At 39.2% G+C, this 22374-nt stretch overlaps 2 protein-coding genes and 1 long non-coding RNA gene across 5 annotated transcripts in view; 2 read left to right on the top strand and 1 right to left on the bottom strand.

Moving 5' to 3' along the window:
• LOC123518278 (formin-binding protein 1 homolog) overlaps positions 1-2343 on the bottom strand; it is a 162583-nt gene extending 160240 nt beyond the window's left edge. For both annotated transcript variants that reach the window (XM_045279005.1, XM_045279007.1), the window contains exon 1: positions 2179-2343. In XM_045279005.1, the coding sequence (XP_045134940.1) occupies positions 2179-2202 (24 nt within the window). In that variant the 5' untranslated portion in view covers positions 2203-2343. The remainder of the gene's footprint in view (positions 1-2178) is intronic.
• LOC123518280 overlaps positions 1-20964 on the top strand; it is a 24474-nt gene extending 3510 nt beyond the window's left edge. The window contains exon 2 of the long non-coding RNA XR_006678741.1: positions 18206-20964. This is a non-coding gene — a long non-coding RNA (uncharacterized LOC123518280). The remainder of the gene's footprint in view (positions 1-18205) is intronic.
• On the top strand, positions 4138-16539 carry LOC123518277 (death domain-associated protein 6-like). 2 transcript variants are annotated; one of them, XM_045279000.1, is made up of 12 exons: positions 4138-4469; positions 6097-6156; positions 6791-7123; positions 8004-8110; positions 11459-11579; positions 11691-11801; positions 12576-12661; positions 13234-13334; positions 13651-13800; positions 14237-14412; positions 14789-15332; positions 15679-16539. In XM_045279000.1, exons 1-12 carry the CDS (start codon positions 4416-4418, stop codon positions 16047-16049), a joined length of 2214 nt encoding a protein of 737 aa, XP_045134935.1. In that variant the 5' UTR covers positions 4138-4415; the 3' UTR covers positions 16050-16539. The 2 variants fall into 2 exon arrangements, with proteins under 2 accessions (XP_045134935.1, XP_045134934.1); XM_045278999.1 differs by having other exon boundaries at positions 4168-4478.
• Positions 20965-22374: the final 1410 nt, after the last annotated feature.

Below are 22374 nucleotides of genomic sequence, written 5' to 3'. Positions count from 1 at the left end.
TGTGTGTGTGTGTGTGTGTGTGTGTGTGTGTGTGTGTGTGTGTGTGTGTGTGTGCAAAGACATACAGAGAGAGAGATAATCAAACTGTAAATTAGCACTTATCTCGTTACCATACTTAAGGAATTGTGTGTGTGTGTGTGTGTGTGTGTGTTTAGGATGGTAATCTGTAGAATGCAAACACACACACATCCACTAACCAACCCATCCAAACACCAACCCATCCAACCCCCCCACACACACACAAACACAGACGCGCGCGCGCGCGCGGCCCGGTAGCTCAGTGGTTAGAGCGATGGCTTCACAAGCCAGAGGACCGCGGTTCGATTCCCCGGTCGGGTGGAGATATTTGGGTGTCTCCTTTCACGTGTAGCCCCTGTTCACCTAGCAGTGAGTAGGTACGGGATGTAAATCGAGAAGTTGTGACCTTGTTGTCCCGGTGTGTGGTGTGTGCCTGGTCTCAGGCCTATCCGAAGATCGGAAATAATGAGCTCTGAGCTCGTTCCGTAGGGCAACGTCTGGCTGTCTCGTCTGAGACTGCAGCAGATCAAACAGTGAATCACACACACACACACACACACACACACACACACACACACACACACACAATAAGCAAATAAATAAATAATATCTATGAAATTTTAAAAGTGTCACGTAACTAGTAACTACAACCCTCTCCCCTGCCCAGACCAGCCCATCCCCGACCCCCCCAGCAAACAAAAAAAATCGTGTAACAATCTGAATAAGTGAATGAATGAGTGAGCGTGAATGAGTGTGTGGTGAGTAAGAGAGGGAGTATGTGTGTGTGTGTGTGTGTGTGTGTGTGTGTGTGTGTGTGTGTGTGTGTGTGTGTGTGTGTGTGTTGAGTAAAGTTGAGTTTGGGCTACCAATGCATGCTGAGAGAGAGAGAGAGAGAGAGAGAGAGAGAGAGAGAGAGAGAGAGAGAGAGAGAGAGAGAGAGAGAGAGGGGGAAGGTCCACACCCATCAAGAGTACGGTACGTCAGGCGCCACCCACTCCGTCTCCCACCTCTCCCTCACCCCTTCAAGGTCACGCCCAAGCAACACCACCACCACCACCACGGACAGTCAGACAGACAGACAACAGAACCATTTCAATTAATAACCAAAATTCACGACGGTATTCATTCGTAATCTATTAATTTTGCACTTAAGGACGATATTCTAGTTCCAATTCAGTTTCATATAGCTGTTAGTGCTTTATTACCCTCCTCCTCCCACCCCCGCCCAGCCTAACTTCCTCCCCTCCCCCCATATAAGAAAGAACCAGCAATTATTTTCCTATATCGCGCCTAAATCGAAAATAGAAAGATAACGATGATAATAATAATGATAACAATAACATCTTTAACTATCAACTTTCTTCCCGTAAACTGAAAATACAGAGATAACTATGATAATAATGATAACGCTAACAATAACACCCTCACCATCACTAGTAACATTTCTAATACAGACTATGAGATCCCTTTGTGTTCCTGGACGCCTTCTAACATGTCGTATTTCACTCAAAGGAAGTTCATGAGCAATTGTGCAGACTTGAGACGCTACTGATGTGTGAATATTGTTGTTGTTGTTAGTGGTGGTGGTGGTGGTGGTGGTGGTGGTGGTGGTGGTGGTGGTGGTGGTGATGATGATGATGATGATGATGATGATGATGATGATGATGGTGGACGCGGTAGTTATAGTAATGGTAAGACTAGTACTACGTTTACTACTAATAGCAATAATGATTATAGTAACATCAACAACAACAATAATAATAATAATAATAATAATAATAATAATATATTATTATTATTATCAGAAATAATAACTACCACCACCACCACCACCACCATACCAGCAGTGTCAGTAAGGAGGTGGCAGTGGCAGGGTTGTGCTGGCGCTGTCGTCATCCTGCGGGAGGGAGGAGGCAGCGGCAGCAGCGAGTGCCACACGGCCCACCAGCCCAGGGCGGCGTGGTGCGGGGCCCTGGCTGTGGGGAGACAGTTCCTGCGGTGTGTGTGGCGGTAATGAGAGGGGACAGAGAGGGAAGACGGAGTGAGGGAAGCAAGAGGCTGTGTGAGTGTCTGGTTGGCCCTGCCCTCCCTCCCTCCCTCCTTTAAACTGTGGGTCACTCATAAACACCCCTGCACACACACTCCGCCCCAGCTACTCACCCAGAGCTCCGTCCCCCAGTTCATGGTGGGCGCGATGGTGATAATCCAGTGCTCAGTTAAAAATCCAGGCTCAGGAAGGGGTCAAGGGGAGGGAAATCTAGGGGTTACACGAACGGCAGAGACACACCCTCCTCGCTCACTGGCTCAGCGAACACTGCTGTTGTCGCAGCGGCTGAGCATCATGGGAGACTCCAAGAAACCGTCACAGAAAACGACTTCTTCTCAACTTTATTAAATAACACCAATGCTATTGTTTTTTGCCGAGAGATCTGAAATATTTTAAGGCAACATTTTTTTTATCAGTATTTTGAGTGTTAGTACAAGTTAGGCAGCAGCGTGGCAGTGTTACAATCGGCCACAGAGTTGTAGCAGGATAACCACTGGGTTAGTTGTCAGCTCGAAAAACTTGTTTGCTGATGATTCTTGAAAGACTTGTTGAAAACTACATGTTAGATTTTTCGACGAATGGAAAAGTGAGCAAACGAATTACCGTTTTATGATCTGGCTGTTAAGCTCCTACGTTAGAGAGAGAGAGAGAGAGAGAGAGAGAGAGAGAGAGAGAGATGCACGTACTACCTACTACATGTACTACACACACACACACACACACATATATATACACACACACTTTTAAGGCACTACCTGCTTAATATATATTATTATATACATATTGCGCTAGTAGTGTCTATATTAAGAGTTGCCAATCTAGCCAGTTTCGCTTACCAGTAAAGTAAACAAATTCAGCTAGCGGGAAACTTTTAACTTAAGGAGATAAAATGAAAGTTCATTACCAGCACACTAAATGATTTTGTTGATTAATGCCAAGTGTAGGAGATATAATCGTTTATTTTCTACGGGCAATTTTTTTTTTTATTAGAATCATGATGCCATGTATCTGCATGGCATTTGTGCCTCTGCAAAAGAAAAAAAACTGTCCAGATAGAGCCTCTGTTGTAGGAATGCATCCATTAGTCTCACCCCTTTAAGGAACTGAAAGCTAGGTTTGTCTAGCGGATTCCAAGCAGAACGGTAAGCCATGCTCTGCAGCACCACCGATCGTGCCGACTGCTGAGTGCGTACCGCGGTGTGCTGCAGCCTGCAGCTATTCACTAACAACCTATCGAGTCTTTGTTATATATCACTCATGTAGCTGATCAGTAAGATGTCATTTGGGATGTGAGCAGGCTCTCTGGGGCGAGTGATTTTAATAACGGGTAGGAAAAACTAATATATATATATATATATATATATATATATATATATATATATATATATATATATATATATATATATATGTGTGTGTGTGTGTGTGTGTGTGTGTGTGTGTGTGTGTGTAAGTTACATAAAAGTAACAATAAAAGTAACTTGTTAACCAAATCCAGGGAGAACCTGCACTCAGGAAAGTACTGCCACACTGCGCGTGTGCTAGGTGGCAGATTCTTCTTGTGATGCGACAATGTGAAAGGTGGGATACTTCTCTCACCAATCACGAAGCGTGCCTCACCTCGATCGTGATTGGCCGCTACCTTCTCATCAGCGGACTTATCAAACCTACTAGTACTGTACCAAAGTAGTGGATATGTTTTTTTTACTCATTATAGTACAATTCGGCTTGATTGCCTAGGTTAGATTAACCTAACCTAATTAGTTTTTATCAAATTACTTATCTACTGCAGCACATTATTTCAACTAGATTAGGTTAGGTTAATTAGGTTAGGTGAACTGATAAAGACAATCACGAGGTGACTGCTGGCACATGCGCAGACTCTGTGCGTGCAGGCCCTTTCCAACTCTAGTGATAAAAATAAATGCAGTAAAAAAAATAAAGAGGTCATTAATAAGTTGTAGTTATATATGGAAGACTCAGTGTGGTGGTGACTTCGTTTATATTTATTTGAAAGATATTTTGTCTTTGAAACAGAGGAGAGCGAGGGCAAAAACCGAGATAAGAGATAAGAGGTTCATGACAAGCTGGCAACTGTTGTGGTTGTTATTTTGACGTTGTTTGGCGCTCAACACACGTCGAACCAAGGACGGTCTCTTGCTATCTACATAACTTCACAGAAACTGTCTGATAGCGGGGAATGTGGCTACGTGAGGCTGCATAGAAATACAGATGGAATGAAAACCCCCAGGATGGAAGCATCAGTGTAGCGGTGTTGTCGCATGAATCTAGCGGTGTAGAGTTGACGTGCAGCGAGGACTGTTGTAGCACTGCGTGTTTGAAAACCTACATAATGGCGGCAACTGAGGTGGTGGAACTGTCTTGCTCCGATGATGAAGACTTCCAGGTGAGTGAGGTTTGCATCACTGAGGTTCATTGTATTTTTAGAAGCCACGTGTGTAGAGTTTTGGCGAGGCCAGGGGGAGTGGGGCAGGAAGTTTGCTTTACTATCCTCACCCTCTTCCTACCTACCCTAGCACTCTTCCTTCCCAAACAAGCAGATGGATAGATAGGCCATATATTTACTGCATTTTGACCTCCCACTCTCTTGTTATTTAGCAGTATTGTATTTGCACACCACTTAAAAAACTTTCAGTGGCAAACTCTTCCTATTGGTAACATGCAGAATCGGTACGTACGGTAACAAGTGTGCCTCGTCTGAATAGTCAGGTGGGACAGGTATTCCAGCTTTCAACCATGCTCTCGAGTAGGACGGTGGAGTGCTTTTTACCCAACGGTACTGCTTTAAGTAATAAGAATAAGCAATATTAGGTTCTGACGGCAAGAATAACCGAGGCCAATAATGGGTCTTAGAATTAGTCAGGTATCCGAGATGTTACTGACCTCTATGGCTGGCAGATTTTCCTAGCAACTCACTGGCTTGATATAAGAAGCGTGATGCTGCTCAAAACTATGAAGACCAGATTGTTTTGTGGTAGTGGTCCATGGTTAGGGGTAGAGGAAGTGGCACTGGTGGGGTGGTGGCAGCAATACACACCTGATACTTCACTCCTCTGATATTGGGTATTCTGAATCTGATATCTGCTGATTGGAAGTGAGTGATTACTGGGGTTTATCTTATACACGACATGGATAGGTGTCTTGGATCTCTCTGTTCAGAGCATTTTGAACACCTACATCAGTCAGAAGTCAATAGTAACTCACAGACGACTTCTGGAAGAGGCCGATAACTGGCGATTGATTTCTTACTCACCAAACAGTGTCTGCTAATTTGAAGTCTCCTCATTCAATTTCTATGTTTGTTGTGCACACGTCTCCAGAAGTTTGGTAGCTAATGCTTGCTATTAGCTATGTGAGAATGTCGTGTGTATTTCATGATAATGCATTGATGGTTGATACAATATCAGGCTGAGCCGAGTAACACTGCACAATAATCATCCTGTATTTCTGAGTTCAGTTTATGTATATCATTGCAGGTAACAGAGCTGGGTGCAACTTTAATTTTTTCTTAGGTGTGACTTTGCCGCTAGATGTGGTGCGACTGCAACTCTGTGACTTATCTTTGGTCCCCCAGTGCAACTTACGGATTCTGTTTCCCTCACTACTGGTTAGGTTAAGATTAAATGTGACAAATCCTTACTGTTTGATCTTAGGTCAAAGTAATATTAAAACTATAAAGACTGAAGTCATACTGGAACTTTAGATTTTGTATAGAGTTAAACAATTTTGAGGCATATTTTCATTAATCAATTTTCTGGTCACATGCAGTTTTGAGATATCCTTACTCCTTTATGCCATCAGTTTTGTATATTGGTATTAGTGAGATAAAATTTTGAACTAACTTAACTTCCTGTAGCAGAGGAAGTATGCATTAAAGACTTACAAACTTTACAAGAAATGGTATAACGGCATGTATGGATACAAGGTGATAGGGATGAACGCAATTAGCCTCTAGTGTGTGTGTGGCTTTATGTTTGAAATTTTTTTACATATGTTCTTCTGACACTTTTCAGGAACCAGTCAGGAAGCCAATTGGTTGGAACTACCAGCTGGGTGCTACAAAGACACAGCAGGTATTTATTTAGGAAAAAAAAAAAAACTTTTTGTTTGCACTATTTTATTCCTTGTGCCTTGTATATATGTTATGTTTACTTAAGTCTTCAACAGGAATTTAACTCCTTCACCGAGTAGCATGCATTAGATCTCTATCTTTGAAAGCTGCTGCTTTCTGTCAAGAGTGCTCATTCATTTTATGAATATGTAAGCCATTGACCCTTGCTGGAACAATAGTTACCCTGTTGTACATATAATAAGTTTATTGCTTGAAATTCCTGTGAACAAGGTGGTTGGAACTACCTGCTGAGTGACTCACATGGTAGACATTATAGAAGTTCTTTCTTTTTTAATGTGATATTTTATTTTTCCTGCTTCATGCGTATCTGCAGTGTTTACTGTCACATGTAAGAAACACATGGCAAGCAGAAGGATATGGCATGCAATCAAAGAAAATAGCATGTAGCAGAGACAGTTTCCTAAACAGAAGCATAAAAATGTGGAACAATTTAGATGAAACTTGTTTAAGAAATATTCAGTGATTTTAAGGAATATTCATGATTTTAATGCAGAGCTGGATATGGAGACAGGACAGCATGTGCAAAACTTTAGGTAAATACACACTTCATCCTCTCTTCTCTTTTTATTTCCCAGAATAAGCCCAGAGCTAATGGGACATCAGCTACAATGGCACCAGCACCTGCAACAAAAGCAGATGATGACGATGATGATCTGGAGATTATTGAGATAAATATAGACCCCAAGAATAATCAGAGTGGGATGCCGTCATCCAGTAGCCGCTCGGAGATACGCAAGCAGGTCCGTAATGCTAGTCAGTCTTCCATCTCTGATTTCTTCACCAAGAAGAAAAGTTCACCAGAAGACACAAGTGAAAAGAAAGTGAAAAAGAAAATAAAAGAAAGTAAGAGTGAGGAGAGAGAAGAGAAGCAGGAAGAGAATGACAGGAGTACAGCCACTTTGGAGGAGGTGAGTATTAAGGGTCTTGCTACACGAGCCTCACAAAAAGTGTTCAACTTGCTCACTTTCACGTTCCTTTTATTATTTATTTATTAATTTTATTGTATTTTACTTTATTAATTTGTTTATTTAATTACTTATTAAGTTTTTTTTTTTTTTTTTCTGAAGTCTTGTGACTTTAGAGGGAAGACTGTTAGGAAAATTTGAAAATCTGTGTTAGCCTCCAAATGTGAGAAGCAGCTTACAGTGGAGCCCTTTGCAATCTCTATCTAAACATATGAAGGAAATTAAAAGAAAAAAAGAAAGGAAAAAGAAGCCTGCAGTAATTTACCCAAACAGTAATGTACCATATGTGACATGAGGGACCTGTGTGTGTTGAGTAGCACTGCTCAGATTGCAAGATGACAAGTTGTAAGAACATAACAGAAGTCAAGCAAGCTGCTGGAAGATATCAGTCCCACACATGGCAGTCCCTGTTGAACACATACTTACTTATTTTCACCCATTGTTCCTATCCATAATCTAGCTTCTTAATAACTCAACACTAACAGCATGATTACTGACTCCATTCTATTCATCTTCCACTATTTGAGAACCAGTTCCTTCCTATCTTATTTTTTCTTTTCTTAATCTAATTTTATTCAAGCTTGAACCTGCTATTTCTATTCTCATGGAGTGCAGTGGATTACCAATGTTGATGATGGGTGATTGGGAAAAAAATATTAGATAACCAGTACAGGAGTAAGTTTCCATCTTTATACTTGACATGATGAAAATTGACAATCTTTTATTGACTTTAGATATCAAAATTCAGTGTGACCTGTGATGGTATTTACAATCATAGTAGTGCTGCTATTGAGAGTGACTACTTCACTCTCTTCTGTTTCAGTTCATAAGGCGATGGGAAGAGATAAAGATCAGCAAAGATGACGAGAAGATCCGAGACAAGCTTTGGAAGCACTACCACCTCGCTCAAACATCCTACACCCATTCTAAGTGAGTAAATGGATCTGTGTGTTTGGGTATGCCATCTGTACTCTAATACACACACACACACACACACACACACACACACACACACACACACACACACACACACACACACACACACACCTGTTGATTGATTCATATTATATTTGCAGTACATATTAGTGGTTGTGTATTGGAGGTAAAGGAATATTTCAAATAAATTGTGTGTTTTCCCATTACTTGCATGTGATGGGGGATTGCAAAAGGGACTAAAGGAGAGGTAGCACATTTAACCCCTTCAGTACCATGATGCAATTTCATATTCATTCTTCTTACTACTATTTGATGATTTTATACAGCTTCAGAAATTTATGTCGGGGTTAAAGATAGTGAAGATTCTGGCGATTGATCCTCTGACCTCCATAGACCCTTCCTAAAGTAAATAAAATTGTCTAATCACACCGAAAACTCAGGAAGAAATGTGTCCCAGTACTGAAGGAGTTAATTGCTATAACAGTGAAATGTTTGTGATCTTTTCACACATGATTTAGCTCAAGTGAAGTAAAGGCAGACCATTTGAAATCTGTTATATGGAATTCAGTTAAATTATGACCATGTGAAATAGAAATGGCAGTTGTTTAAGATAAGGAGGATATGTTGAGTTTTTTTGGGAGACGTTTGTGGCATGAAGTTAATGGATGATAGGATGCGAAAGGAAAGTTGATGGTTGAATGGAGAAGAGGCTTGAATCTTCTGAAGTATGCCAGCAGAGGAAGGATGAAGCATATCAGAGATACAAAAGAAAGAGGAATGAAATTAAATGAAATATGAGATGCAAAACTACTGTAGGTGAAGAATTGGCTAGGAGACTGACAACATTTTCACTAAAATAAGAATATGTTATGGAATGAGATGAAGAGAATAAGAATGGAAATATTGGGGAAACAAGAGATTATGTGCCCAGAGCAAGGTGGGATGATGATTGAGGATACAAAAAGCAGAGAGGTGCAGGACATTTTGAGATATTGCTGAACATACAAGAGGACAAGAAGCATCTTAAAATTGTTAGTTTTGGATTTGTATTTAATTTCTGACAACTCTGCATATTCCAGCAGTCGCCTCATTATTTTCTGTGGTGTGCAGTGAAGAGCCTCTGAAGTGATCACTAGCAAATCCATAAGAATGTTGAGGTAGTTATTCATGAAATACTGTATTTTTTGTGTGTTTGAAATGCACCTTTGTATAAGATGCACCTCTCTTGTCAAAGAAGCTTCCATAATTTTCATTTAATTTGTTTGTTGTGGACCAGATGAATGAGGGTTAAGCCATTCACTAAAGTCATTTTTTGAAGTGCTTTATCTTGGAGAGGCTCTCCTCTTTTTAGGGATGTATAGCAGCTGGTATACAGATTGTTAAGGACATCAACTGAAATGCTGAAATGATGCATGGTTTCATGTTTGCATCAAAACATTGTTCATTGATTACAAAAACTTTAAAAATCTAAAAAGAAAGACAGGTTCTGAAATTAAATTCTTATTATTCTATAAACAATATTTTATAGGGCTTTTAAAGAGCCAGTAAGTATGGGTCATAAGCCAAGAGATTGTGACCTTAATGACTGATATTTGTGGTGGCAGCCCTGTTAGGGATGGAAGTGTTTTGTGGTGCAGTGCCTTGGCAGTTTGCCATCTGACTGGAAATGGGCCACCTAGTTAGCACCCCTGGGTGGATTTAGGAACAAGGGTTTACTTGCCATCATATTGCTAGAGGCTAAAGTTGTCACAGAGAAACCTTATGCTATTCCTTCCTATTTCTTCACACAGTTTACCAGCACATGAATGTAGTTTGAACCAGGATCACGGGCACAATAGTTACCACCTTCTTAATGACTCACACTGATATCACCAATCATGTTTGTTCCTGGTGAACAAAGGCCATCTATAACTGCACTACAACTTTCAGTTGCTATTGGTGTATATTTATTTACAATGATCTGTAACTGTTATTTATTACTATATGATGTTGTTCCACTTTGAAGCAGTGATGGCTTGGACTTGCTTGTGTAACTGATTCATGGATAGAGATGATCAGTGAGAACAGCAGTTCTTTGTCTCTGCTTAAGTCTTAGGGAATGTCTGATGATATGTGATAGAATGCCCATTGTCTTGGTTGTCCTGGGTATGGATAAAGACTGGCAGTTGATAAATGATCATAGCCATTCCCTTGAAGTAATTCTTAAGATAGTTTGGTACTGTACCAGATGTATTAATAGATAATATAAAGTTAGTAACTTCCACCTCGTGACTGATAATATTTTATGGGGAAAGAGGACCGAGAACAGTTAAGAAATGTTTGTTTATGATGTTCTAATAGGAACATCTGAAGTAGTGAGGAATACTGGTATCTGATGCAGGATGTGCAGTCTTGAAGCATGAACAACTCAAAAGTAAAACCTTATGATTTAGATAAAAAACATCATTTTGAGAAATGATTTGTTTACATTTCTGATATCTTGTTTCTTGCAGTAATGCCATTCAGCAAGGTGAGTGCAGCATAAACATCAGTAAGCCTTTCCATGAATAATGTCCTCATATGTCTCCATATATTTGCACTGTTTGTGGGTGGAGGAATACTATCACTGTATTCCCTCATGAAAGGTGACAGGAAGAAAAACAGAGCAAGGTACTGAGAATCCCCTTCTCTGTAGTTTTATTCTTACAGTGAGACAAACCAAGGCATCTAGACTTGGCTACCTCTCTTCAAGGGGGACCTGAGCTTGGTGAGGCATGGCTTATAGTCTTGCACATTTCTCTTCAAGGGGTATCACAGCCTAATGTATAGATAGGCTTGACACCATACTGGTAGTCTGTTTCAGTTAACTTTATGCATACTCTTAAATTGTTGAAGTGTTGTACTGAGTATTAGTAAACCTAAAGAGGAAGACTTGGTGGTGTTTCTGGTATGCATGAAACTTAAGGAAAACAGACAGTCTTGCTTCAAAGCTGAGTCCTCATATTATTTGATGTCATTTTTTATTCAAAGATGAAAATATTTATATTAACATGTTGTATTGTTTCCTCCTATCATTATGGAAAAAAATTTTATTTTCCTGTAAAGATTATGTATTTGTGTCAGTTGCATCATTGTTGGTGATGGACACTAGTCTTTATCCTCAACATGTGTGCATCTCCCCAATGGTAGGGGTGGTTTCCTAATAGAATGAATTATATGTGTGATAAGAAGTGTAAATGATTTGTTAATACAATTAAGTAACATTTTTATAATTGGCTCTTACAGGATTTTATCTGAATTCTTTAAATATACTTCTTTCATCAAGCTTCATGCACAATGCTGATATGGTTATTTTATTTCCAGGAAGTTCATTCAGATCATTGAGGCATCAACACGCAAGCTTACCAGTGGCAACATATATGTTGTAATAAAAGACATACTGGACTGTCTGAAGCAGTACAAAGACATGCCCTACAGACAAAAGGTAAATAAGCTGTGCCTTGAGTTGATGCTAAACTAAAGACCTAATTACATCAGGAATGACTCGATTGAATATCAACGTGTATTTGCCTAACCTCTTGTCCTAAATGTTCAGGGAAGTGAAGCAGAGTCTGCTGGAACCTCCAGGGAAGGAACTCCAACACCCACTGAACCAGAGAACAGCAAAGTAAACAAACGGCTTAGGAAAGTGGAGAAGAAAATGGAGGTTAGTTCACACAATATCATAGGCTGTAGCATAGCAGATACTAAGCAAGCCATGGTGTCACTATGGGATAGTTGAAAGTGTGAAAAAAGAGTGATTGTTGAAAATTGTTTAAGAGGCAGAACTCATCTAAGTGGTCAGGGTACATTTAAATGTGGAAAGGGAAATTAATTTAGTATGGACAAAGATATGGATGGTGGTACTCTGCATATCTAAAAAATACAAGTTTGATTGGGAAGGAGAAATAAGATACACTGTGTAATTGTAATTTCTGAATATAGCTCGAGATTGACAAAAATATAGTGAAATTTTTAAGTGACAGAAATGAGCCCACATAGTGGAGATTGGAAGGGAGTATGGCCAAAAAATTAGAATGGAAGCATTGTTGAGCTGGTAATGCATAGAAGAGAGAAGCAGCAAGAGTAGTTATGAATAGACCTTAGTGAATGGATGGACAAGATGACAGCTGGCTGGCATAGGAAGAGGAAAGGGCATCTTGAGACTACAAGCCATCATTATCTCGGTTATAAGAGAAAAATAATAGAAAAGAATTTAAGAATCATGCTAAATATAGTTAAGAGATGCTTATGGAAACCAGTAGGGAACTTTTTTTTTTTCCTGAATGCATAAGTATGTCTTAAATAATAATGCAACCTTTCATATTGGTTTAACCTAATTAGTTATGCTGTCAGTAATTCATCTGATTGATATAAGATGTCATGTATTCAGCTTGGCCACATTCAGGAGACACCATTTTATTCTATTGTTTCTTTCTAGGAATTGGCAAAAAAAATAAAAGAATTGGAGAACCAGGAAGTGGATTTGGATGATGATGATAATTCAGCATATCTAGTGGAAGATAGGTGAGTATATGCCTTCCTGTTCCATTTGCTCTTAAGTCTGACAGTTGACACTTGTATGAGACCTCAGGAGGCGTATTTAAAGCCGGTCGCTGCAGGTTTGATGATTTCAAGAAGAGGGCTCTAGTGTTCATAGCACAGTCAAGCACAGAGAAGCAGGGAGTTCCGGCATGATTTTATGCAGTTGTTTATGAGGTTGTACTCATACAGTGTGGCTCTTGCTATTACTTATAGGGAGGCGGTGGCATAGTGGATAAGGTGGTGAGTGTGGGATCGGGCAGACGTCCACGCGTAGGTTCGAATCCCACCACGTACAGCCTTAAAACACTTTGCCATTTATCGAGTGGTTTAAAGTTACATATCACCATGATACCCAGGTTCTAGGTGGTTACACTGAAGATGAGCTTGGGCGGTGATATGGGCCCTAATATGGGTACCACTATAAATGAAATTGCCTGTGCCACTAATGGGCGGAAGCTGAACAGCGCTTCCCATACACTCTTCAAGTGTGCCTACAGGCGCTATAGGCCTTACCGTAAAAAAAAAAAAAAAAAACTTTATCCTCTTTGTTCCAGAATAAAGCGGCAGTTTGCAAAGTTACACGACTATTATTGCCGTGTAGCTAACTGTTCAACTGCCATTGGTCGGCCCATTGAGAAGAAGTTCAGATACAAAGGTGAATACATACAGTATGTTTATAAGAAAATTGTAATACTAAAATTGTATCTAGTTCATCATAGATTTCATTTGAATGCTGTGCCTGGAAACACTCATTGGTCTGCAGTTTGCCTCTGATCCCCTGCCACTCATGTGCCACACTTATTGTCTGTCAAGATAAGATAAGTTTACAATTTACGAAATATACAAAGAAATATTTCAGTTATCACTCTTTATATTCAAATGATAATCTGACCATTAAACCATCATCTAAAGACTAATCATGTATGAAAGTAAAGTTTAGGCATCTTTCCAACCATCTTACTATTCCACAGGTAGTCGCTGGGTTGAAATAAATAAAAGAATAACAGCATGGGTGAACAAGTACAAAGAATTCCCTGACTATGTGGACATCCTGAACCTGGTGAAGAAAGTAACCAAGCAGAGCAACCTGCCCCTCAGGCCAGAGACTGTGCGGGTGCAAGGTGAGTGGCCAAGGAAAGGATGCCTGTTTTTATTTATGGTATTGTGATAGTGCATGTTTTAATTTGGCTGCAATTCTGGAGACAGCCAATGTAGTTTTGATATTTGAGAATAGGAATATAAATTAAATATACCAAATTATTACAATGTCTAATGGAAGTTACCTTTACTTAGTTGGTTTGTAAGCAAAATCAATTCATCTCTGTCTGCTTCCTGGCCTATTTTCTTTCTATCCATGTTGTTTATTCTATTCTTAACTATTCCCATGCAGTTTCCTGACAGTCTGCTGTTATCAAGTTAGACTTACTGGTCTGTAGGATACTTGTCCTGAGTGCACCACTACTGCCTTTGGAATTGATAAGTTGAGTAGTAATTTTGCTTCCTGAGACAATGTTGGGAAAAAGAAAAAATTGTAATCCCTCTCCCGTCCAACAACAGCTCAGGAGATCTTCAGAGATGTGGGGAAGATACTGAAGTATAGACGGGAGAGTGACGACTTGTACAGTATATACTCCTATGTGGAGGAAGAAGGCGAAGACCCAGCCAAACAGGATGAGGCCTTGGACCAACAACTGAAGGAAAATGAGAAGATTGCCTCAGAGAACCTGAATAAAGTAAGGAGGAAGCACCTTAAGTCTTAGAAATTTGGATTTATTGATTTATTGGTTATTGGATGATGAATTTAATACCAGTTATTGTGCCCACCTATGCATCATACATATTTTACATGTCAACTGTGCATAAATACTTACACTCTAAATTCTAACTTTCAAGTTTTCTCTCTCTCTCTCTCTCTCTCTCTCTCTCTCTCTCTCTCTCTCTCTCTCTCTCTCTCTCTCTCTCTCTCTCTCTCTCTCTCATGACCTATTTGCATGCACTCTTACTTACTTGATAAGTATGTAAAAACATTGACTTTTGACTCAGAATTTTAGTTACAGAATTGAGATCACAAGAAACATAATAACCATAGTATTTTTGTTCTATTTATAGGTTTTCCAAGATTTTGTTGAGAAAGATGGGCAGCAGCAGGAGTCAGCAGATGTTGACACAAAGACAGCTTCAGATAAAACACAAACAAAAAATAGTCCAGTTAAGGATGTTTTAAGTACTACAGAGTGCAAGGTGGAGGAGGAGGAGAAGACAGTTGCAACAGAGAGTGAGAGTAAAGTTAAGGAAGAGGTGAAGGTTGGGTCCATAGCTGAACTGGGAGTGACTTTGAAAAGGATTAGTGATAACTGTACAGAGAATGGTGATGATGAAACAGCAGAAAATCACGATGAATATATTGTCAGTGATGCAGAGGAAGGTACATCAACTGAGGACCATTCAATGAGTGATAGTGAAGACAATGATGATGACGACACATCAGTTGAAGAAAATGAAGAGGATGAGAGACGGGATACTAAAGAAGGGAACACTCATGATGTAGGCAAGGCAGAAGAGGAATTAGATGATGGGGATGATACAGATGATGATTTGAAAGCTGTCCTCGCCAGTGCTTGTATAGACGAGGAAGAGGAAGACTCAGAGGAAGGTAAGTATGTGAGATGGGCATTTTATATATTGTACTTAACCCCTTCAGTACTATGCTGCACTTTTATATTAATTCTGCTTACTATTTGGTATTCTTATACAGCTCCAGAAACTTATGTGGGGATTAAGATAGTGAAGACCCTGGACAGTAATCTTCTGACCTCCATAGACCCTTCTTAATGTTAATAAAATTGTCTAATCGTACCCAAAACTAATGGTAAAAAAGTCCCACAATACTGAAGGAGTTAAGCCTTGTATTAACTTTTCAACCTTCTACTCCTCCTCTTTCTCTTCTATCATCTCCACTACTATTACTGGCTTGCTAATTACCACTGTTCTTTGTTCAGACATATCTGTCATAGATACCGAGGAGTTTCTTGAGCTGGAGGGCAGCGGTGGCGAGGGTAGCAGCAAGAACTCGATGTTGTGTCTGGATGAAAACAGCCAGGAATGCACTGCCACTGTAGAGAATGACACACAGGAATGCAATCCCATTACATCTACTGCTCAGAACAACAACAACCATGTCCCCACCACACACAATGAAGAACAAAACTGCACAGAACAACACTCCAGTACCACCACCAGTGTTGCTACTCCACCCAAAGCATCGGTTGATACCAGAACCACCAGCCCCACAGAGGCAAAACAACATGAGAAACGCAAGTTGGACGAGAGTTTATCACCCTGCAAAAAATTATGTGTGTCAGATGCATAGCTGAGGAATGGGGAGTCTTGTAACTAACTTTTTTATCAGCCAACTTAAACCAAGTATAGGAATACCAGTTTCAATGATTATATTTATCTTAATTAAAAGTTTTTTTTATAAGTATAGATGAATATGTAGTATGCATTAACTCAGAGTATTTTTCTTCAATAACTACTACTTTGTGAAATTTCCATCCTTTCTTATTCTAACACTATTGCTTTGTTTATTGAAATCTTGGCCCCACCCAATACATGTGCTCCTTCATCCTTCATCATATTCTTTCACCTTCCAAGTGGTTTTCAGCTACCACTAGGACATTCAATGTCATTTACATCCTTTCATCCCTTCACTATGGCCTAAACACTTCAGTGGCCATTTGTTTATTTTGTTTATCTTTATTTATTTGTTTTTCTAAATTAATTTATATTTTTCAACATTTTTGTTGGAGTTCTTCAACTTGTTCCTTGAGTAGCACTAAATAGAGTAATTGCCATGAGTTTCATTGTATCTGAATTTCACAATCCTCAAATTTTGCATTAGAATGTTTAATTCTTATTGTTCTGACTTGCATATTATCTGGTGTTTCACTGTCATGTTGTATAGATTACACATTCCTATCATTGGCATCACAGACTGTAAAATTGAATACATGTGTGCTATGTATTATTTTTTTTATTTATTTTTTATCTATATATTTATTTTATTTATTTATTTAATTTTATTTTTTTCTCTCTTTTAAGTTGACAATCAAAAATCTGGCAACCTCAGTACCTGAGGACTGCCTGATTTTAAAAAATTCTGGAATTCTTGCATACATGTATATGCTGTATATATGGGGGGGGAATGTACAGACAGCCTGACACATGCAGGCAACATGAGAAAAGGTTTGCTTGAGTATGAGAGAGCTTATCTTATCACTGCCAGCAGTTATTTATAATACAGTCAAGTCTCAATTAATGCGAGGTTGAATAACGTGATTTCAGTTTGACATGACTTGAGAAGAGCAAAACCCAGGAACAAAAACATCATCACTGCCACCAGCTTCAGTCACTGCATCTCCATTTCCCAAGTTTTCTGTCAGAATTCTAATTAGGTTACAATAATTTTTATGTCTTTATAACTTGATAAGTATCCATTAATGTAGATGGCTGGTGGACTGTCCTCTTCCCATAGCCTGCACAGTTCCCATGTTAAGGATACTATACAGCCATCTGTTCTTTTACTTAGAAGGATTTTTTCCTGACATCGAGGTCTGGACTGTGGTTCAATCAGCTGAGTTGATGATAAACAAACACTGCTACCAACCACCACCAAATTATGAATATGGGCTAATGTTCCTGGCATACAAAATCATATGACAGATCAGGCTGAATTAATAATTTTCTAATTTCCCAGATAAGAAAGATGCACAAGTAAGAACTTATGTTTTTGTTTCTGTAAGCTAGTGCTGTTACCTCTCTCTCTCTCTCTCTCTCTCTCTCTCTCTCTCTCTCTCTCTCTCTCTCTCTCTCTCTCTCTCTCTCTCTCTCTCTCTCTCTCTCTCTCTCTATATATATATATATATATATATATATATATATATATTAATATTTGAGTAATAAAATCCTCAAAATAGGCAGGTTTTCCTAGTAGCTAAGAACGAATCCCCTCTATTACCATTGTTTTGTGGGAAAATGTTTAAATAATGCAACATCTCCAGGAATGCAACATTAATTGACTTGACTGTAATACTATACCATGAATGAAGGACATCATTTACTCATCATTACTGATATTTATTGTTAAATTTATAATATAAACAGGTGGGGATCATGTTATGGTACTTAGAGCCTCGTTATCATGATGTTGATGAGTTATGATGGAACAACGGTCAGAGGCAGCGACGATGTCACAAGTTTATGGCCAGCTACAGATAGACTCGTGTCTAATATGCGCTATGACCAATGCCATTAGCTATGATAATTTATAGAATATGGGGGACAGTATTCTGCAGTATTTTAAGGACCCCCCCACAAATTTACGTGGTCAAACAAGCCTCATGGCAGGAAATTGTCAGATTTGGGAGGTTTAACCTGTATACGCTGTATATGTAAGAAGCAGAAATGGATTATCTTTGCAGTACTTTATAAGAAGAAAATTTTAACTAAATGAAAGGCAAAGGAAAGTTTTTTTTTAGCACACTTCCACTTTCTCTGTGATCAACAATGCACGATGTTTGCGTTTTACACCACTTCTTTTCTTTGCTGAATCCAAATGAGGCTATACCGAAGCAAATAAATGATTAAATGAAAAAAAGAAATGCCTGTCAGATGTAAGCATGACCAAACACAAGTACAGCAACATCAGAACGTGAACTGTGCCTCTAGAAAATAATAATATGCCTATGCGGTAAATTTGAAAAAGGCACTCTGACAGTAATGGCAGAAAATAGATGTTTCTGGAATATAGATTGCCAGATTTGTGATTGTCAACTGTATGCATTTCCATGTATAGTTCACATAACACACTTACTCTTGGTGGATAAACCACTTGTTACTGACACTAGTTATGGGAGCTTGCATGTGAGAGAAAGACCAGTGATGGAACTAATACATTGTATAAAAGTGCACAAGCCAATGGGAGATGTCTCACTACTATGGCAGATGGGATGATATTGCACAGCCACACCACTGTGTCACACCAGATATGAGGGCCCAACATACACTCAACACAGTTCAGATGTAATGTTGCTGCACCACTGTGTCTTGCCAAATGTGAGAACAAAATGAACACATACATAGTTTTAGAAGCTGTGGTGTTGCACTACCACATTATGCCAGATGTGAAAACAAAATACACACACACACACACACACACACAAGTTTTTTTTTAGCACACTTCCACTTTCTCTGTGATCAACAATGCACGATGTTTGCGTTTTACACCACTTCTTTTCTTTGCTGAATCCAAATGAGGCTATACCGAAGCAAATAAATGATTAAATGAAAAAAAGAAATGCCTGTCAGATGTAAGCATGACCAAACACAAGTACAGCAACATCAGAACGTGAACTGTGCCTCTAGAAAATAATAATATGCCTATGCGGTAAATTTGAAAAAGGCACTCTGACAGTAATGGCAGAAAATAGATGTTTCTGGAATATAGATTGCCAGATTTGTGATTGTCAACTGTATGCATTTCCATGTATAGTTCACATAACACACTTACTCTTGGTGGATAAACCACTTGTTACTGACACTAGTTATGGGAGCTTGCATGTGAGAGAAAGACCAGTGATGGAACTAATACATTGTATAAAAGTGCACAAGCCAATGGGAGATGTCTCACTACTATGGCAGATGGGATGATATTGCACAGCCACACCACTGTGTCACACCAGATATGAGGGCCCAACATACACTCAACACAGTTCAGATGTAATGTTGCTGCACCACTGTGTCTTGCCAAATGTGAGAACAAAATGAACACATACATAGTTTTAGAAGCTGTGGTGTTGCACTACCACATTATGCCAGATGTGAAAACAAAATACACACACACACACACAAGTTTTTTTTTAGCACACTTCCACTTTCTCTGTGATCAACAATGCACGATGTTTGCGTTTTACACCACTTCTTTTCTTTGCTGAATCCAAATGAGGCTATACCAAGCAAATAAATGATTAAATGAAAAAGAAATGCCTGTCAGATGTAAGCATGACCAAACACAAGTACAGCAACATCAGAACGTGAACTGTGCCTCTAGAAAATAATAATATGCCTATGCGGTAAATTTGAAAAAGGCACTCTGACAGTAATGGCAGAAAATAGATGTTTCTGGAGAATATAGATTGCCAGATTTGTGATTGTCAACTGTATGCATTTCCATGTATAGTTCACATAACACACTTACTCTTGATGGATAAACCACTTGTTACTGACACTAGTTATGGGAGCTTGCATGTGAGAGAAAGACCAGTGATGGAACTAATACATTGTATAAAAGTGCACAAGCCAATGGGAGATGTCTCACTACTATGGCAGATGGGATGATATTGCACAGCCACACCACTGTGTCACACCAGATATGAGGGCCCAACATACACTCAACACAGTTCAGATGTAATGTTGCTGCACCACTGTGTCTTGCCAAATGTGAGAACAAAATGAACACATACATAGTTTTAGAAGCTGTGGTGTTGCACTACCACATTATGCCAGATGTGAAAACAAAATACACACACACACACACACACACACAAGTTTTTTTTTAGCACACTTCCACTTTCTCTGTGATCAACAATGCACGATGTTTGCGTTTTACACCACTTCTTTTCTTTGCTGAATCCAAATGAGGCTATACCAAGCAAATAAATGATTAAATGAAAAAAAGAAATGCCTGTCAGATGTAAGCATGACCAAACACAAGTACAGCAACATCAGAACGTGAACTGTGCCTCTAGAAAATAATAATATGCCTATGCGGTAAATTTGAAAAGGCACTCTGACAGTAATGGCAGAAAATAGATGTTTCTGGAATATAGATTGCCAGATTTGTGATTGTCAACTGTATGCATTTCCATGTATAGTTCACATAACACACTTACTCTTGGTGGATAAACCACTTGTTACTGACACTAGTTATGGGAGCTTGCATGTGAGAGAAAGACCAGTGATGGAACTAATACATTGTATAAAAGTGCACAAGCCAATGGGAGATGTCTCACTACTATGGCAGATGGGATGATATTGCACAGCCACACCACTGTGTCACACCAGATATGAGGGCCCAACATACACTCAACACAGTTCAGATGTAATGTTGCTGCACCACTGTGTCTTGCCAAATGTGAGAACAAAATGAACACATACATAGTTTTAGAAGCTGTGGTGTTGCACTACCACATTATGCCAGATGTGAAAACAAAATACACACACACACACACAAGTTTTTTTTTAGCACACTTCCACTTTCTCTGTGATCAACAATGCACGATGTTTGCGTTTTACACCACTTCTTTTCTTTGCTGAATCCAAATGAGGCTATACCGAAGCAAATAAATGATTAAATGAAAAAAAGAAATGCCTGTCAGATGTAAGCATGACCAAACACAAGTACAGCAACATCAGAACGTGAACTGTGCCTCTAGAAAATAATAATATGCCTATGCGGTAAATTTGAAAAAGGCACTCTGACAGTAATGGCAGAAAATAGATGTTTCTGGAGAATATAGATTGCCAGATTTGTGATTGTCAACTGTATGCATTTCCATGTATAGTTCACATAACACACTTACTCTTGATGGATAAACCACTTGTTACTGACACTAGTTATGGGAGCTTGCATGTGAGAGAAAGACCAGTGATGGAACTAATACATTGTATAAAAGTGCACAAGCCAATGGGAGATGTCTCACTACTATGGCAGATGGGATGATATTGCACAGCCACACCTCTGTGTCACACCAGATATGAGGGCCCAACATACACTCAACACAGTTCAGATGTAATGTTGCTGCACCACTGTGTCTTGCCAAATGTGAGAACAAAATGAACACATACATAGTTTTAGAAGCTGTGGTGTTGCACTACCACATTATGCCAGATGTGAAAACAAAATACACACACACACACACACACACACACACACACACACAAGTTTTTTTTTAGCACACTTCCACTTTCTCTGTGATCAACAATGCACGATGTTTGCGTTTTACACCACTTCTTTTCTTTGCTGAATCCAAATGAGGCTATACCGAAGCAAATAAATTATTAAATGAAAAAAAGAAATGCCTGTCAGATGTAAGCATGACCAAACACAAGTACAGCAACATCAGAACGTGAACTGTGCCTCTAGAAAATAATAATATGCCTATGTGGTAAATTTGAAAAAGGCACTCTGACAGTAATGGCAGAAAATAGATGTTTCTGGAATATAGATTGCCAGATTTGTGATTGTCAACTGTATGCATTTCCATGTATAGTTCACATAACACACTTACTCTTGGTGGATAAACCACTTGTTACTGACACTAGTTATGGGAGCTTGCATGTGAGAGAAAGACCAGTGATGGAACTAATACATTGTATAAAAGTGCACAAGCCAATGGGAGATGTCTCACTACTATGGCAGATGGGATGATATTGCACAGCCACACCACTGTGTCACACCAGATATGAGGGCCCAACATACACTCAACACAGTTCAGATGTAATGTTGCTGCACCACTGTGTCTTGCCAAATGTGAGAATAAAATGAACACATACATAGTTTTAGAAGCTGTGGTGTTGCACTACCACATTATGCCAGATGTGAAAACAAAATACACACACACACACACACACACACA

This window comes from Portunus trituberculatus, chromosome 43, assembly GCF_017591435.1.
Source record: "Portunus trituberculatus isolate SZX2019 chromosome 43, ASM1759143v1, whole genome shotgun sequence".
Lineage (NCBI taxonomy): Eukaryota > Metazoa > Arthropoda > Malacostraca > Decapoda > Portunidae > Portunus > Portunus trituberculatus.
This window is presented reverse-complemented; position numbering and strand designations above follow the sequence as displayed.

Coding starts and splice junctions, on each gene's coding strand:
- LOC123518277 (XM_045278999.1), top strand. CDS start 4,416: ATGGCGGCAACTGAGGTGGTGGAACTGTCTTGCTCCGATGATGAAGAC. Junction 4,479..6,096: donor AAGACTTCCAGGTGAGTGAG/GTTTGCATCACT, acceptor GACACTTTTCAG/GAACCAGTCAGGAAGCCAAT. Junction 11,802..12,575: donor AAGTGGAGAAGAAAATGGAG/GTTAGTTCACAC, acceptor GTTTCTTTCTAG/GAATTGGCAAAAAAAATAAA.